Raw genomic sequence first — 18,320 nt, 5'->3', positions numbered from 1 at the left:
AGAACCAGTTCATCTATTTAGGTGAATAAAGTAATACATAGGTATCAGCTCAGGACTTCAGTGCGTGAGGTAGACACTGGAAAAGAGCAAAAGTCCAGTAGCACCTAGAGGTAAAGGTAAAGGTGTGCAAGCGCCCTGTGCAAGCACCGAGTCATTACTGACCCATGGGGGGACGGTGCATCATGACATTTTCTTGGCAGACTTTTGTTATGGGGTAGTTTGCCATTGCCTTCTCCAGTCATCTACACTTTACCCCCAGGAAACTGGGTACTCATTTTTCCGACCTCGGAAGGATGGAAGGCTGAGTCAACCTTGAGCCGGCTATCTGAACCCGACTGCCACCAAGATCGAACTCACATCGTGAGCAGAGCTTGGGCTGCAGTACTGCAGCTTACCACTCTGCGCCACAGGGCTCTATAAGACTAAGAAAATTTGTGGTAGGGTATGAGCTTTTGTGAGTCACACAGCTCACTTCTTCAGATACGAAGAATATCTGAAGAAGTATTGGTATCTGAAGAAGTGAACTATGACTCACAAAAGCTCATACCCTACCACAGATTTTGTTAGTCTTATAGGTGCTGCTGGACTCTTGCTCTTTTCCACTGCTGCAGACAAACTAACACAGCTACCCATCTTGATCTATCTTGGGGTAGACAGCATAGCCCATGGTTCCTTACCATTATTTCTGTCCTGGGGCCGGCATCATCTTTGGTTACAGTAGTCTCTCTGTCTCTGTGTCTCTCTGTCTGTCTCTCTCAATGTGTGATCAATGGAGGAGGAACTTTGTTATTGTGATAAAAGAAACAGCAAAGAGATGTCTCCACATGAAAACATCCAACGCAGTAATGAGTGTTTCAGAGGCAAAAAAATCTTTGAAACTTGTTTTGGTACATGACTCTTACAATATAAATCTGCATGAGTGTACATTTTCTGTTGAAAGTCCTTTACATTTATACTGCATTTGTAATGTTTGCACAGGATTTTGAGCCTACAAGAAATAAGCAAACTGGATTAGTGCTAGTATGAAAAGGTCTTTTTTTCCTTTTTAGCAGTAAACTATCTTCAGATCCACCATTGTATACAAAAGAGCCATGTTTCAACAGAACTATTTCTGTGTCTGGCCTAGTTTCTTTCCTTGCACCATTTGCTGTTTCCTCTTCATTCTGACTTGGTGCCAGTCCCCCTTCTTTCTCTAATGCTACTGACCAGCATCCATTTCTTCAAAGGGGAGCAATAATAACACAAATTAATACCCATCCCAATAGCAGGTAATTGCAGACTATCTGCTCATCAGAAAAGTTCTTTCCTAGTTGCTTAGGGAAAGAACTTCCTTCATGCATTGAAGATGAATATCCATGAAGTGTATAGATGCAGGGTGACACAAGAATATATGAATAGGAAGGTAATACTTTGCAATAAACTTCTCTTGTCCATTCTCCCTTCTTTCTCTCTCTCTTCCATTCACATGCAATGGCATTCTATTCACTAATAAGACTCAATTTTTATTTTATTTATTTCATTGTACTTCATTCGTACTCCACCTTTCCTTCTAATGGGCATCCAAAGCAGATTTCATCATTCTCCTCTTCTCCATTTTTCCTTACAACAATCCTGTGAGGTAGCTTAGGCTGACAGTATGTGACTGGCTTAAGGTTACCCAGCAAGCAGGGAATCAAACAAAATCCTAGTCTGTCACTCGAGCCACTACACCGTACTGGCTCCAATACAGCACTACTGAGAGCCAAGCTACAAGTGACGACTTGCACTTGCCTGGCAAGTGAACAGACTCAGGTGAATTCCTCCCTGTTCAAGTGGAGGAATCAAGTGATCAAGTGGAGCGCAAGTGAATGGCAAGTGAACAGGGAGGAATACACCTGAGTCTGTTCACTTGCCACGCAAGTGTAATTCGTCACTTGTAGCTTGGCTGTGACACAAGCCATTTGCATACTATTCTTACAACTCAGAACGTTAACTCTCCTACATGCGCACGTGCACACACGCACACGCACACAAGCAGTTGACTAACACTTTGGTAGTGCTGCCTATTCTTTTCTTTGCTGAATTTCCTCCTACCATCAATGCACCAAACCATCAGTCCATAGGCCTCATGGGCTGGTGGATGTTCTAAATACTAAATAGTTTGAGTGTTCCTAAACATTAAAAAAAAACCTTAGCAGGTTAGAAAGCTCTTTCTCCTTGGTTTACATTCCCCCCCCCCTCAGGTAACAGCTAGTTGCTTGAGGAAAACACAAACAAGAACTCATTTGTATCAGATTCTTTTTTCCTAACAGAGTTATCCACAAGGTGAAAAAAACTCCAAACACTAGAACAAGCCGTGCAATTTTCCTGCTTTGGTAGAACATGATGTGGTCAGTCTGTATCATATGTTATGCTAGGGAGTTTGTGACATACTTGAACAGTGGCATGAGTCCTGGGGTTGATTAGCCTGCCTCTTCTGCCCTGTTGCTTGCTGCATGAAACCACCCTGTCAGTTGCTCCATGTAGCCAGTTCGTGCTATTGTAGCACTATGCCACATTTTGGCCTTTGGCGCATGGGCTGAAAAGGTTCCCCAATGATATTTTTCCTTCATCCTCTGACTGGATTGTTGTAGAATGTGAACTCCATACTTCGTGGGTATGTATCTATGACGAGGGATTTTTTTCTTTTAAAAGGAAAAAAAGTTGCTGTTGTTTTCCTACAGCATCATTTAAAACAATCCAACAGATGTGACTCCTCCCTTCTCCCCTGCTTTATAATCCTGTCAGGCCTCCAGTGGAAGACAGTCAAACCCTTTTGACCCCTGTGGTAAGCTGCGGACCTCCTGGAGCTTTGCTGACACGGCCTGTCATCCTCACGATGCACCATAGTGCAGAACCAAACACGGAAGACTGGAAAATCCAGCTGAAGAACCAAACGGCGCAAGGGCAGTGGGAGGTGAGATGTCAGGCCTTCAGCATGTACTTTTGCAGGGTCACCTGTTCTAGAGGGGTGTGTATGTGATAACAAATGGAAAGATTAGCAGTGCGATTCGTTTGGACAGAAATGTCTTGCTTATATCAGTAGCTTAGAGGTTAATCTGCAATAATGTAAATAGAATATTGAGGGCTCAGTGTGTGACCTACGTGCCTTTTCAGTGCCTGAAACTCAAACCAAGGCAGCCAAAGAGTGAACTCACATCACAGGTTAAATTTTCCCGAGTAAGTGAATATTTGCCTTTGGTAAGTAGTACATAAACTTTTTGGAAGTGTAACAAAAAAAAAGAGAAAGAATCGGGTACTACTGCCATAGATAGCTTGGGGCAGTAGCATAGGTATTTAAATTCTCCCTGAATGGATCCTGAGTTTCCTGTCATGCTCTGGAATAGATTCACTGTTGGAAGCCAATCTGTGATGAGATGATTGCAACAAGTCTGGAAGTGAGCGATCAGCGTCACTTCATTTCTGGTTAGTGATTCCTTCTAAGCTCTCTGATGTAGGTTTGTCTTATAAAAAATAGTCATGGTCATATTTATCATTTTATTCCATAAGCATCCACGTGTTCTTTTGGTGCAGGGTACTTTCTGTCTATGCTAAATGGGTTTTACATCAGTAGAAGGTTCCTTGAACCAGAGGAACACACAGATGCCAGTGGAACAAAATGGTAGAATCCAACCCAGGTTTGTTTGGGGTTTTTTGCTTCAGAAACTTTCCTACTGTACTCCTGAGAACTTTCAGCTTTTGTTGTGTACCTTCATTTAAAGTTGTCCATGGTTTTATTTTGCTTTACCCCCGCCCCCCCCCCCAAGTTTTGCCATCACCTCAGAGAGCCAGTTTGGTGTAGTGGTTAAAGAGTGGCAGGACTCTAATCTGGAGAACCAGGTTTGATTCCCCACTCCAGCTGGGGTGTCCTTGGGTCAGTCACAGTTCTCTCAGAACTCTCTCAGCCCCACCTACCTCACAGGTAGGGGATAATAGTAACATTGACTTCTTAACCACTCTGAGTGTGGCACTAATCTGTCCTGAAGAGCAGGGCAGGATCTACAGGGGGGCATGGGGGTCTCCTGCCCCCAGTGCTGACGAAGAGGAGGCACCAGGTGCAGCTGCCAGCCAGGAGCGTGCACCACGGAGCTGGCTGGGCACAGCAGCTGTGGGCCAGGTGCAGCAGGCAGCCAGGGTGGCGCGCAGGGTAACTGAGCGAGAGGGCTGGGAGGCCACCCACGCGCCGCCCTGGCTGCCTGCCGCACTGATGGGGCAGCTGGCTCGCAGTGACGTGCCCTGCGTGATGACATCATGTGCAGTAACATCATTGTGCAGTTCGGGGGCATGCACACAAGTGCTCAGGGGGGCAGCAACAGCTCTGGACCTGCCCCCGGGTGTTGGCGATCCTTGCTACGGCCCTGCTGAAGAGCTGGATATAAGCACAAGGTTGTAGGGGGAAGATTTCTGCCAAGAACTTGGAGAGTCATTGCCAGTCACAGTGGACAGTAATGGGTCTGTTGGACCTATGGTCTAATTCAATATAAGGCAGTGTTACTTGGTCCTATGGCAATGCAGGTATTGAACAGGTTTTTGATATTAGGCATGCAGTTTGCAAAAGTCTGGTGAGTTTTTCATACTAGCACAGTAAGACAAATCTTATGCAGTAAGACAAATCCTTTTCTTGCTCTTTCTGGAACAGACCTTCTATCTCTATTCATTAAACAGATGTTTGTGTTGCTAGAAGCAAGTCACTGTTATGAGTGCCAGTACAAATGTTTCATGGCTTGGCCAGCAGGGGTGTGTAGAATCAGCAATGCAGATGACACTTTTCTCTCTACCCCCAGGAAGGATGGTATCACCTTTGCAAATGTGCAACATCACCTTTCTTTGAACCCAGCTCTTGAATCTGTTCCTAAACTAGGAATTCACTCAATCTAACTACTCCATTCCCTCTGCACCGCCAGCACTGCCAACTTCTGGCTAGGAGATAGGAAATGGAAGGCCTGTGAATTCATCACAGCTTTATATTTCACAAACATAGAAGTTGCAGTAAGGAATCTCATGTCTCTGCGTTCTCACATGTTTTTTGCCAGATCTTGCTGTTTGCATTTGGCAATACCCAATGTTGCAAAGTAAAAATATTAAGGGAACTGTTTACTGCTGTACATATGGAGGAAGAACTACTTATATTTGATTCAATGTATTATTAAAGAGCATAGGTGATCAGCAGCTAAACCTTTGAATATCACATCTGTGTGTCATATTCCTTTATTCAGTGTAAATATAGAAGCAGTTTACTGAAAATAGATATTAGTGTCATCTGTATATGAAATTGGCTGCTTATTGGTTGCTGTCTGGACTCAGCTGTCTACCTACTATCAGGAACTCAACCATTTCATCATAAGTGCACAAGCAGTGCTTGCAATCTTGTCAGTAAGAACTCACCACAATCAGTCTTACGTTGAAAAGCAGGATTTGAGTCCAGTAGCACCACAGAGACCAACAAAATTATGGGGGTATGGGCTTGTGGGAATCAGAGCTCCCTTCTTCAGATATAAGAAGGAGTGGAAATCCCCGAGCCTTTATATCCCAGTCAGGAGGTGGGGTATAATGGCTCAGAGATCTCCACTCCTTCCTGTGTCTGAAGAAGGGAGCTCTGACTCTCGCAAGCCCGTACTCCCATAATTTTGTTGGTCTCTATGGTGTCACTGGACTTGAATCCTGCTGTAGACCAACACGGCTATCCATCTAAAACAGTCTTATGTTGTTAACCCTTCTTCAGGATGTGGTGGCAGTTGGAGAAGAAAACTTCACCACCCCATGCTACATCCAGTTGGATCCAGAAGCCTGCCATATCCTGACGGAAACTCTCAGTACCTATGCTTTAGTAGGACAGTCAGTCACCAAAGCAGCTGCAAAGCGGCTCAAGCTGGCCATCTTCGGGCCGCTGATTTGCTCTTCCTTGGAGTACAACATCCGAGTCTATTGCTTAGATGACAACCAGGATGCCCTCAAGGTAAATTGTTCTTCCTTTAGCAGAGTTGCTTTTGTAATTTAAATTTTTAATTGCTATATGTTTGCCTCTTGATTACAAGTATTTATGCATTACTTTTTTGATCTTTGCTTTTGATTGGGAGGACACTTGACAACAAGGCGTAGTTTCATAATAAGGGGGTGAAAAGGAGAAATTAAGTACAGAGGTAAAAAACTCAGGGCTGCCTTTCTGCATAATGATTTCTCATATACACTGAGCTAATACTTTTCCCAGGGTTCTTTCTTCTTTTGTTTACCTGTATCATAACCTAGATTCTGAATTTTTTGCATTATTAAAAGGCCATAAGGTGGAGAAAGACTTCATTGGAGGTTCATGTATTTTTAATGCTAAGTGCCGGCTCCCCAGGGATGCAAAACGTATAAATGCCTCTTTGTAAATAGTTGATAATGATAAAAGAAGCTCCGGGGTTGTTAATCAAGCGCCTGCTGCTATATTGCTTTGCTAGATGACTTTGTCTGCAGTTTTTGTGCTGAGAATTTGCAATGGAAATGAACCAAGGGTTGTTGCTGATCTATATTTGTGTACTTCGTACTCTGTTATGTTCATTTAAATATGCACATACTTGACTCCATATGTACCATGCATGATTATGATGCCTTAATAACCTTACCTACTGACTGTTTGTATGTGTGTGGTATTTATTGGAACAGGTGTATAAAGACAGACTAATCCAAGCACACCTATTGGCTCTGATCTGATTTGATCAAATCCAAGGCAGATTCTCAAGAACCGGAGCTTCACTGGTGGCATCTATGCAGCAGTGAAAGCTTAGAACCTTCGTCATTAAGTGTTCGTCTGTGTTGTCCTTATCTGATTGTTTTTACTTGTAGGTTACCCAGAGAATGGATTGCCCTTAAGAGCTTTACATAGCAACAGTTCAAAAGATGTATCCATAAACAGTGTCTGGGACATATTTGTGTTTCTTAGTGTGGTGGTAGAAAGTGCCATAAAGTCATAGCTGACTTATGGCAACCTCTGCTGGGGTTTTCAAGGTAAAAGGCTAACAGAGGTGGTTTGCTGTTGCCTGCCTCTGCAAACACGGTCTTCTTTGGAGAACAATTGCTAACCAAGACTACCCTGCTTAGCTTCCAAGATCTGATGAGATCAGGCTTGCCTGTGCTATCCAGGTCAGAGTGTTTCTTAGTGTACTGCTAGCAAATCCCATTTTCAGTCTGGATGCTGTTTAGCAATGAGTCTAATGGAACATTTCGGTGTACTGTCTTTGTCACAAGAATAGTGGGACTAGTTTTGGCAATTATTAAAAATACAGTAAGGAAATGGTTGAAAAATAGGCAGGAGACAGAAAATATAGGCTTTTGAGAGAGTTGCAAGAGGTATCATTTCCCATGCCACTGTCACATCTGTTCGCATCATTTCTGCAGAGTTTTTTAGTGCCTCAAAAACCTGCAAGATCTATTTGACCAGCGATGACATGCACGATACCACTGTGGCTTCATCTTCATCTCCCTTTAAAAAAAAATGTTGTCTGTCTGGAGCTGTAGAGTGCACGTCAGGAGAGCTTTCCTGCTCTGCATGAGGTTTATTTGGGACAACATCTGACAGCTTCTATGAGAAAATCACTGCATTTTACTCATCACAATATTATTACTCGCATCCCAAACTCATTAAAAGGGGATTAAGTTCCTAGCAGTGTCAAGGTCTTTCAAAGATAAATTATCTTTTCCTATCTGCCCATCTTGATCCACGTAGTCTGTGGGCGCCTTTTCATATTCTCCAGAATTTGCATATGCAAGCAAACATCTTCTAAGAATTAGCAATAGAAGTACCTAACCTGCTGACATGTGCAGGAGTCTGGTGACTGTTTCTGGAAACTTGTATTTCATAGGTTTATCAAAGAGACAAAATATGGCTTTTTATTATAAATTCAAATACTTGCCCACATATGGAGACTCAGTCTGTCTATCGAGGTGAAGCCCAGAGCCAGCTTCGTTGGTGTGTTGAATGGTGAATAGCTCATTCGAAGCTTATTTAGGTTTCCATTAACCAGGCCTGCACAATATGTGGCTCCTCGCTTCATGTTGTGATCCACCAGGTGCTTTATAATTGGATGGGGCAGGTGGGGGGGGAACAGGAAAGTTATAAAGCATCTGGTACGGCAAAGAAAATGGCTGTTGTGCTGTGTATGGCTTAAGGGCCACCTGTTACACAGAATGGCCTGGGATTGTGCCCAGACAAGATGGCTGATTTAGCACTGTAACAGTAGTTGGAAACAGCTAATGGTATCTTAAGGGAAGCCTACTGCGTTAGTTCTGGTTGGCACTATAGTTACTATTTTAAGTTGTGCCACTATAGCCAATTCTGCTACTTGTGATCTGCCATTTGGCTTAGCAGCAAACAGAGGGGAATTGGCTCAAGTTGGGGGTAGCTGTCACACTTTTGCTACACAGAATCAAAATGTTGGCCACTCAAAACAACTTTCCATCTGGAAGCACCTTCAGACCCATAATTCCCTGCTTGTGAATTTGCTGAAGCAGATAAAGTGTACGCATGAGTTCAACTCATTCTGAATAGTTTTACAAAAATATTAGCACTGTGTTGAGAGATAAAGAAAGGGTGGAATTATCCAAATGTTTGACCATAAAAATGTTATATATTTTCTGGACTGGTTGACTTAAATCCTAAAACTGCTGCATTAACTGAAGTTTGCTACCCCCCTCCCCACCACACACACACACACTTTTCACCTTCCATTATTTAACTTAGAACTTACACGAAAGTGATAAGAACTTTTAGCATGAACCTTGTACTTAAGTTTAGGATACTAGCCATCGCTGGCTATAATTAATCCAGACTTCCTACAGCTCTACTCAGTATGATTAACATACTCTGTTTTAAGCAGCCAAAGATAGGCAGATCTAATTCAGCTTCAACTTTTGAGGCACCTTTAAATATGAGAAGGATATTATAAGCCACGCATTCACCTTTAGCCCATGCTCTGGCTTAATGTTAGTAAATAGCAAAACCTCACATTGGTCTCAAGTTATGAAAGACTTCACCTACTTCCGTTCATTGTATAGTTGCAAACAGAGATTAGTGGAGCCAATTGGTTCTGCTTGGATAAGTCGTGGTGAAAAGCAAAAGGACTCTGTTCCACTCTGCCAGAATTGTAGAATGGCTTGTTGAATACAGAGTGCGCAAAGCAGATTAAGAGGGATTTGTCTCCAACCCAATTCACACACTCCAAATCTGATTCAGTATTGGTTGGTGAGGGGGGTAGGACAGAGCAAGGAGAGGGGGGTAGGCCAGAGCAAGGTGGAGGAGCTCACGGGGATTGGCAACCCCCTGTTGGAGCCCCCGCACCGTCTCGAAGGCAAGGACCAAGGAAAAAAGCCTTAATGGCGCATAAGCTATGAACCCCGAGACTTTGAAACAAGAGAAAACAAAGCAAGGATTTGAAGATTTGGGTTCAGAAGGATTTGGGTTTAGAAGAGTGTAACTCTTAGGATGGCACAGCAAGATTTGGTGTTTCACACTTCCTGCAGCAGGCCAAAACGAGAGTGCAAGCAAATTCTGTAATCATTCTCCCTTCATTCTTCTGCATTTCAGTAGAGCTTCAGCAATAATATCATTGGATGACTCATATCTGAAAAGGACAGTTTCCATGTTGAATAAAATGGCAAAACCTAAACGGTTAGCTGAGGGATTCCAATAGACTCTTATGGTAGATTCTTACCCAACTATGATGTTGTACTACGGTGTCTGGTGTTGCCCTCAGAATGGTGAGACCAGGATTCTAAATCTACGGTTAGTCATGAAGCTCACTGGATGTCCATAGTCCAGTCACAGTTTCTCAGCCTAACCGACCTCACAGGTTTCTTGTGAACATAAAATTGAGGAGGGGAGAACCTTGGAGGAAGAGTAGGATTTAAAAAAAAAACCCAAGGATTTAACATTTTATGACATAGTTCTATGAGTAATAATGGGTATGTGCATTTATTTGCTTTAAGCCATTTTTTCTTTCAGCGTGGCTCACTCCTATTCTTAGAAGAGAGCTGGGAGAAAATGTTCCACACATACACATTTTATTAAAAAAACACACCGTCTCCTACTTGACACATGAACAGATAGCCACATGAATAAATGCATAGATCCTTCATCCACTGCATATGTTTTGACCCTGACTGCATAATGAATTTTGTTACTGGTCAGCATTAGACGGGATGCAAACATTTCTGCTTTCACAGTTCACAGAAGATAAACAAACAGCTGTTACAGTGAACAAGCCATTATTGAATAAAAGTCATTAGACTCTTCTACTGAACTTAAGACTCAGGCAGTTGTTGGCAGAGGGCTTCTTCTGCATAACTCGAGAAGAAGGTTAATGCAGCATTACACATCGGACAGTAACTTCTCCTTTGCCTTTGGTAGGATAGATGCTGTCCATGTCAGGCTCTGGTAGATTTACAATCAATTGCCTGGTAGAATGAGTACACAAAAGCCCTGTAAAACTCTCCCAGACTTCAAGTGTCTAAAATCAAAAATATTTCTTTTTCATAAAGTATGATTTAGTGAGCCCCTGCCCCGAGGACGGAAAGAATCCTCATGCACAGTTTATGCAAAGGAGAAAACAGTTCTTTACAGCTGAAGTGCAACTATCACTTGATTGCTTATCTGAACCTGCTAGTATTATGGACTATTCTCATTTAGCCTCAGGGAAGCCAGCCTCAAATATGACAAAAAAGGATATGAGCGAGAAACAGCTTCACAAAACGTTTAGCCAGATTGATACCTGCAGCTTCTCTCAAGTACACATGAATGGCTAGACACAAAGAAATACTTATAGAACTCCCTCATCCTGTCTTTTCAGTCTGCAGGGTCTGGTGGAAATTTGCAGCTATGGTGCAAGTAATGCGATTACTTTTCATATTTGTTTAGATGAAGGATCTTATCCTGCAAACCACTGTAAAAGTTCTGAAACCTTTTAAAGTATCTTTCATATTTCCCTTCTGCATCCTAGTTGAGCAGATTAGCACTGCAATCCTAAAAAAAAAGTTAACCCTTCTAAATGTTTAGTTTTTGTGATATCTTTGCATGGGAAGTGAGGTAAAAGGTAAAGGTAAAGGTAGTCCCCTGTGCACGCACCAAGTCATTACTGACCCATGGAGGGATGTCACATCACGATGTTTTTACGGGGTGGTTTGCCATTGTCTTCCCCAGTCATCTACACTTTACCTCCAGGAAACTAATTTAACCGACCTCGGAAGGATGGGTCAACCTTGAGCCGGCTACCTGAACGTGGCTTCCACCGGGATCGAACTCAGGTCTTGAGCAGAACTTGGGCTGCAGTACTGCAGCTTACCACTCTGCGCCACGGGGCTCTTAAGGAAGTAAGATATTCCCTTTTAAACAAAGATCTTTCTTTCCTTCCAAACTTGTGGATTCCTTTGCATTTACAGAACCCAAAATTATAGCTGAGGCTAGCCCCATTGTGCAGCTATCCACCCAGGAGCCAGCCCTTGGCTGTCGGATATAGTGATCATTATGAGCCAGTTCATAAAAATGAGCATACAAGTGAAATTCTTTGATTGTGTGTACCAATACAGTCTGTGTCTGGGAAGGATATGAATATATATTTAGGTGCACTGACCTAAGGAAATGCAATAAATTTCCCTTTAGACAATACAGGGAGATAATTTGGGCATAATGATCGTTGATAGCAATCAAATAATTAGTATTGATTTGCTCTTTAGACATCTTCATGAGATAATTAAGCCTACTGGAAAGAAGTTGGAACTGATTGATTGGCAGAAGTGGAATTCTAAAAGCTTTCTAATTATGTTCCTTTTCTTCTAATAGCTTAAAAGCAAATACCACTTTGGCTTTAGAGTTTGTCAAGTGCCAGGTTTGTTGGGGATATCAGCTTTCTCTTTTATGCTAACTAGACAATGAACATGGCCAACATAATGTTATTGCTGGAGCAAAATCTCACTTTGTTCTTGGTTTCAATAGCTTTTCTTTCTTTGTGTATGTGAGTGTGTGCCTGTGTATGAGAGAGAAGTTAATGAACGTGTCACTGTTTGTATGCATCTGTTTATCCATTTGCCATGTCTAAGCCACCTTCATGTAATCTTTTAGGCTACTGGTAGTGGTTGTAGATTAATGAAGAATCAAAGTAAAACACAGGTATGGATTTAAAATTAAACTTCATGTTTGGGATAAAATTCTGCAAACCACTATTTACAGAAAAGATGTCATGCAGAAAAGAATTTAAAAAGTCTTGTGGCACCTTAATGATTAATTTATTATAGCATAAACTGTTGCAATCCAGAGCCTTTTTCATCAGAGTCATGAAGTGTTACATTCAGTTCACAGAGAGATTTATAGGACTACAAACTGGGGGTATTCCGGATCGGTTTCCCACTTCGGGTAAACCCGAAGCGGGAATACCAAATCTCACCGCCCGTGCACAGCCCTAGGTGAGATACAGAGATTTTGCAGATTTTATTTTTAAAATCCGAGCTACGACAGAATGATGAAATCCTGAGATAAATGGACACCCTGGTCTTTGAAACTGTTCTAATGTCTGTGATGTGATAAATAGCTTCAGCTGATTGAAACAAATCCCCCTGGATATTGGCTCAAATGTTAAAGTGTTTTGGAATGTGAACATCCCAAAGATGCCTTGGAACTAGGAATGCCATGATCCTTACCAGTATGCCACTACTTCTTGAAGTAAATGCGGAGGGGGAAAATGGCATCATGGTGTTACTTCCTGAAAAACAGGAAATGCAGGTATACAACAAATCTCTGTGGTGAAACCATGGATTCCTATAATGTCACTACAATACAGTGACATCACTTCCAGTTTTTTGGCAGGAAATTATGTCATACACTGTATAATGCCATTTTCACCCCCACAGCCCAGTAAGTCTACTTAGAACCTATTGAGCTGTGGAATCAGTAGAGGAAGAGGTTCAGCAAAGAAGAGCAAAGGAAGCACTGGCCCACAGACTTACTAGTACTACACCAATGCTTTCATCTTTCAGCATAGTATATAAAAGTAACGCATATACAAGTAGGATTGCTGAGAAGGGAGGGTGCGTAGAGGGCAAATATTCTAAGGACTCTCGCTAGTATCCTGGGGGCTTGGGGAGCCAAGTAAGGTGCCGCTAGTGTGACTATATATTCCTTGTCTCCTTTATTGGAAGAAGAGGGATGTACAGCCTTGGATAGTCATAGTCTGTCAGCTTAATCAACCTAATAGTGTTGTTGTGAGGATAAATGAAAAGAAGCAGTTCATTGCTCTGAGCTCATTGGAGGAAGGGACATAAATGTAAGAGAAGGAATGAGGGGAAATATGTGGATAAACAGACAACCAATTATTCACCCGTTCTTGCTAACAGGCCATGTGATTTCTTTTCATATGGAGTTTGATTTGGGTAGGGGTAGTGTGAGAGTTGGTGAAGTAGAGAGAATTTTTGTCCAGAGAACTGCGATGAGGTGGCTTTTGGCAACCCTGTATATGTGTGTTTTATGTGACCCTTATGGCTTGGGGTGGGGCATGAGTATGTGGGAGTGTGGGAAAGACCAGGGATGGAAGCAGAGAAAATGATATATGCACAAAAATAGACATTCATGAATTTATGAGGCAGATTCCTGGGTTGGTATATAAAATTGCAAATGTAACCATGACTTTGCTATATATGTTATTTGTGACTTTATCTTTTCATTCACACAATGTTTGGCAGTTATGCCAGGGTTTCCCATGATGGTCTGTGTATTGCATAAAAACATGTCATTTAAGATCCTAAAGGAGTTTTCTATTAGAGAGTTGCCAATGGAGGCACTTTTTCATCCTCTCTGTGCATTTATCTTCCTTATTTTTAGCAAGTGATTAGGATCAAAACAATCCTATAAAACCAATTTAAATGTGTCTTTTGCATAGACTGACTTGCAGGCTCATTTAAAATGAGAGGTCAAACTAATGAAGCAGCCAAGGAGGTTGTGACAATTGCATGCCTTGAAGCCTCTTGAAAACTAAAAAAAAAAAAAATCACTTGAAGAGATCCCTCAGGCTGAACAGTATCTAAAATGACATATTGTCAATGTATGAGTGTTACCTGTGTGCTTGTGTTTTGACCTCTCCTCTCTCAAGCAATTAAACAAACCACATAGCAAGGCACACTGGCCTATTGTGTAATATTTCTTGTTCTGATAGGAACGTGATTATCATGCAGAGTTTCTGCAGGGTTGGAGCTGCTTGTGTCCTTGTTCCCAAGTCAAGCTGTATAACATGTATCTTTCCTGTAATGCACGCATGCCTGTCCAACAGAATTCCTCCCTTCCTTTCGTAGATTGTTGTTCCTGTAATAACTGCTCTTCAGGGATTTATTTCATAACAGGCAGCCTGATTCACAGTCAAGAGGGAGCTACTATTTCTGAATTAAGAGCCAGTCCAGTCCAGTGGAGAGCACCAGCAAAGTTTCACCCTAAAAAGGCCACCCTGAGCTCCTTAGAACAGAGATGGCAGATTTAGTCCTAGAAGCATGAATTTAGCTTAAATTCAAATACTTTCGCCTTTGCTGGGTCGAGAACTGAACGGCTTATTTTGCAAATTATGCTGCTGATTATATTTCACTTTTCTTGCTGACTCTCAGGAAGTGCTACAGCTGGAAAGGCAAATGGGTGGTCAGTTGTTGGAAGAACCAAAGGATTTGCATTTCAAGGGAAGCACTCATAATCTCCGCTTGTCCATCCATGATATCACCCACTCCCTCTGGAAGAGCAAACTGTTGGCTAAATACCAGGTAATATCCATTGGAATGCCAAGGCAAGTACAGTGGAAAGGTCACAACATTCAGCATCCTCTCTCGTTATAAGATCGTATTTTCTAGCCAAACATGCAGTCGCTATTTGTGAACAAGGTGCTGTGCCTTCTATCGAATTTGTTCATGCCAGGCATATAGAAGATCTTGTAGAACATGCTTAAGCAATAAAAAAAATATTCACTTTAGCAGTGCTCTAAGAGCAATTCAAAGAATGTCAAATGCATGCAAGTTCCATTCAGTCTTAAACTGATACGTGCTACCCAGTAGAGTGTACCATCGTGCTCAAAGAAGTACTCTTTTTTCTTTGCCCTAAACTTACTTCCAGTTTACCCACTTGAGAGTTAGATCTAGTTTAGGCTTTCCTTAAATGTCAAGAATCAAATCCTGTTTTCATGTACTATCTATCATTTCTTCTGCAGGAAATTCCTTTTTATCACATCTGGAGTGGGTGTCAAAGAAATCTGCATTGTACCTTCACCCTGGAGAGGTTCAGTCTGAACACGCTGGAGCTGGTGTGCAAACTCTGCATACGGCAGGTGGAAGGGGAGGGACAGATATTCCAACTCAATTGTACTGTTTCAGAGGTAAGGAGGCTCAGATCTCTCCGCGCTATCCAGTAACAAAGAAAACGGCGGTCTGTCCCCACAATGGCCTCTTAACAGGGGCTCATATACAATATTTCCTGTTTACCATATCCATGAAACTTTTCATTCCATAACCCTAGTGTCTGAAAGAAAGAACACTGGAAATGAACATTATTTATTTACTTACTTCAGTTATATCCCACCTTCTCCCCAGTGTGGGCTCAAAATAATTTAAATCATTCTCCTTTTCTGTTTTATCCTCACATAAGCCCTGTGAAGTAGGATAGACTGAGGCTGTGAGGAAGCAAAAACAGTCATTCATTTAATTAGCCTACGAAGAGCACTGATTGTAAAATGTCTATTGCCCCATTTTCTGAAAAGAAGGCATGGAAGGCCATTCCTGTCAGAAACACTTTTAGCTCTTCAAGTGCTGTTGAGGGTCTCGAGATTTATTTATTTATTTGTTTGGAACATTTCAGGGACTTTTCTGAGGTAGCTTAGAAACTGAAACACAATAAAAACATAAAACATCATAAAAGTTATTAAAACCCAGCATTGAAAAGCACAGCCTCAGCATAAAGCAAAACATGGAGCAGCTGAAAAGGGGTCTTAAACATTTCTCAGGTTAAATGATGTTTTTTGTTTTTATTTTTTTTTAAAAAAAAGCTTAATTAAAATCCTGGACAAACAGAAACGTATTGGCCTGGTGCCTGAAAGAAAATAGTTAGGCGCCAGGTAAGGTCTCAAGGGGAAGGGCATTCCACAGGCTTTCCTCTTTGTTTTTTTTCAAACCAAAGAAATTAGTTCCAAACTCTCTCTTCTGCTAAGTGAGAGTCTGGCCATTTCCCCATGTCTTAAAAGTAGAGCCCCGCTCACAGAACACTGGTGGCTTCTTCGTGTGATTTCTTATGTCACTGTTTCCAAAACGGAGGCAGGCAGTTATGATTCCGTTTTTGTGTCACCACAAAAATGGAATCATAACTGCCTGCCTCCGTTTTGGAAAGAGTGATGTCAGAAACCGTGCGAAGCATTCCGTGAGTGGGGCGCTATTTTTAAGATGTGGGGAAATGGCCTTTTTCTCCTATGGAGGGGCCTTCCCTATTAAAAGGAGACTCCCACACAGCAGACAGGAGTCTTTCTGAATCTAAGCCAAGGATTTTGTGGTCACACCCGTGTCTAAAGATACAAGGAAACATGGGCAATGGCATTGTACATGCTGAGGCTTCTTCCTAGATCAAAAGTTTCAAAGTATGTTTCAGTTTCTGAGAAGCAGGCCGTGGATGCATAATGCTGCTTCTAGAGGCAATGTTACTTGTTGTTCTAGAAAAATGATGGTATGAGAGAATAAGTAACACAATGTTTCTTTTAATGCCTAACAGTCACTATTAAATACCACTTTTGAAAGCAACTTGCTTTTAAGCTCTGTGCTTAGGAGTTTAAGTAGAGTATTGTTCTTTTTTCTGCAATGTGGTTTTCAAAAGTAGGCCAAGTTAGAGTTTTAAAAAAGGCATTTCTGAGTCACCGTGATCTAATTGAACTGAAGATAACTTGGACATTGAGTTTCAAGTGGGAGGTCCTCACATGATGTACTCTCAGGCAAGTGGCCGTAGTACCCTGGAGGATCAGGCCATTGTACCCTGGAGGAGGTGCTCTGGCGTCCACTGACTTCAAAGCAATGGCGTTGACACTTTGACTTTGTTGAGGACACTGCCGGAGACAACAGCAGAAGAAGTGCCATCCTTCTGTAACTTCATTTTTGAATTTTTTAAGTACTGCTGCCACTCACACACAATGCAGAAATGACCTGGTCAAGGTGAGGCACTTTGCCTTTCTGTAGCATAGTGGTTAAGTAGTTGGCTCGTGAACCAGCTCGCTGTTGGTTTTAATCCCACTACTACAACAAAACAGGGTTTGGGTTTGGGACCCTTCTCTCTCCTTTTTGTTGTTGTTTAATCCCACTACTGCCATGAATTCAGCAGGTGGCCTTGGGTAAGCCATTACTCTCAGCCCCAGCTCCCAAGCTGTATTGTGTAGATAATAACACCGACTTTGTTCACCATGCTGAGTGGGGCACTGATCTGTCTAGAAGAGTGGTATATTAGTGCAGTTGTTGTTGTTGTTTTCTAATGAAGGGTAGACATTCTCATTGGTCAGGCAGCTGCTTTGTCCTCCTCTCTCTTTCTCACAGCCAACATTTCACCACCCATTTTGACATAAACAACTTCAGTCTGAGGCCCCACTAACATTAATAAGGAATGATCCTGGCTTCACGGTGCCATAGCAACCAGCCAGCAGTTTTCGTTTCTCAAGCCATATCTCTGAGTCACACAACTCCAAGCCTGCTGACTTCTGGTGGTGTTTTATTTTTCAAGACCAGCAGGTCTGCAAAGTTCAATAACACATAAGTCCATCAACCACAGAAGGAACAGGGATTTTAGGGTTTTGTGGGGGGGAGGCCCAGCTTTTCATGTGATAAATGCTTTCTGTTTGACATGCACAAGAGGCAGTAAATGAAAAGGGAGATGCATCAGACATCGAAACTAATGAAAAGGTAAAGAAAATCTCCCTTTTGAGGAAAATCGAGTCTTCAAAGAGCATTAAGGCTTTTTGTCAGCTGCACCGGGGATATAAGAATAATTTATTTTATGATTTTGCTGCAAGATGGATCTCCAAAAAGAGTGGATGGAAGGAATGCTGATAAGATTTCAGTACCAGCAGCTGACATCTTAGATAAATAAATAAGATAGTGCAAATTAAGCTGGCTGGAAGGATTAGTAAGGGGGAATGGGGCTTTCGGTGCTATTGGATTCATAACAATTTGGTCAGTAATTTGGTACTTAGACCCTGAAAGAGAGTTGGGTATCTCACTGCCACTGCCCATATAATGAATGAGTGAGTCTACCATGGCAAACCACTTTGTACACTGATTTTTTT

At 42.0% G+C, this 18,320-nt stretch overlaps 1 protein-coding gene across 3 annotated transcripts in view; it reads left to right on the top strand.

Moving 5' to 3' along the window:
* Positions 1-18,320, top strand: part of UNC5C (unc-5 netrin receptor C) — a 435,854-nt gene that overhangs the window by 402,352 nt on the left and 15,182 nt on the right. For all 3 annotated transcript variants that reach the window (XM_054990553.1, XM_054990551.1, XM_054990552.1), the window contains 4 exons: positions 2,767-2,935; positions 5,741-5,974; positions 14,632-14,781; positions 15,222-15,386. In XM_054990553.1, coding sequence (XP_054846528.1) covers positions 2,767-2,935; positions 5,741-5,974; positions 14,632-14,781; positions 15,222-15,386 — 718 coding nt within the window. The remainder of the gene's footprint in view (positions 1-2,766; positions 2,936-5,740; positions 5,975-14,631; positions 14,782-15,221; positions 15,387-18,320) is intronic.

Source organism: Eublepharis macularius, chromosome 10 (assembly GCF_028583425.1).
Source record: "Eublepharis macularius isolate TG4126 chromosome 10, MPM_Emac_v1.0, whole genome shotgun sequence".
Classification (NCBI taxonomy): Eukaryota; Metazoa; Chordata; class Lepidosauria; order Squamata; family Eublepharidae; genus Eublepharis; species Eublepharis macularius.
The sequence above is the reverse complement of the archived record's forward strand: the minus strand, read 5'-3'. Positions and strand labels throughout refer to the sequence as shown.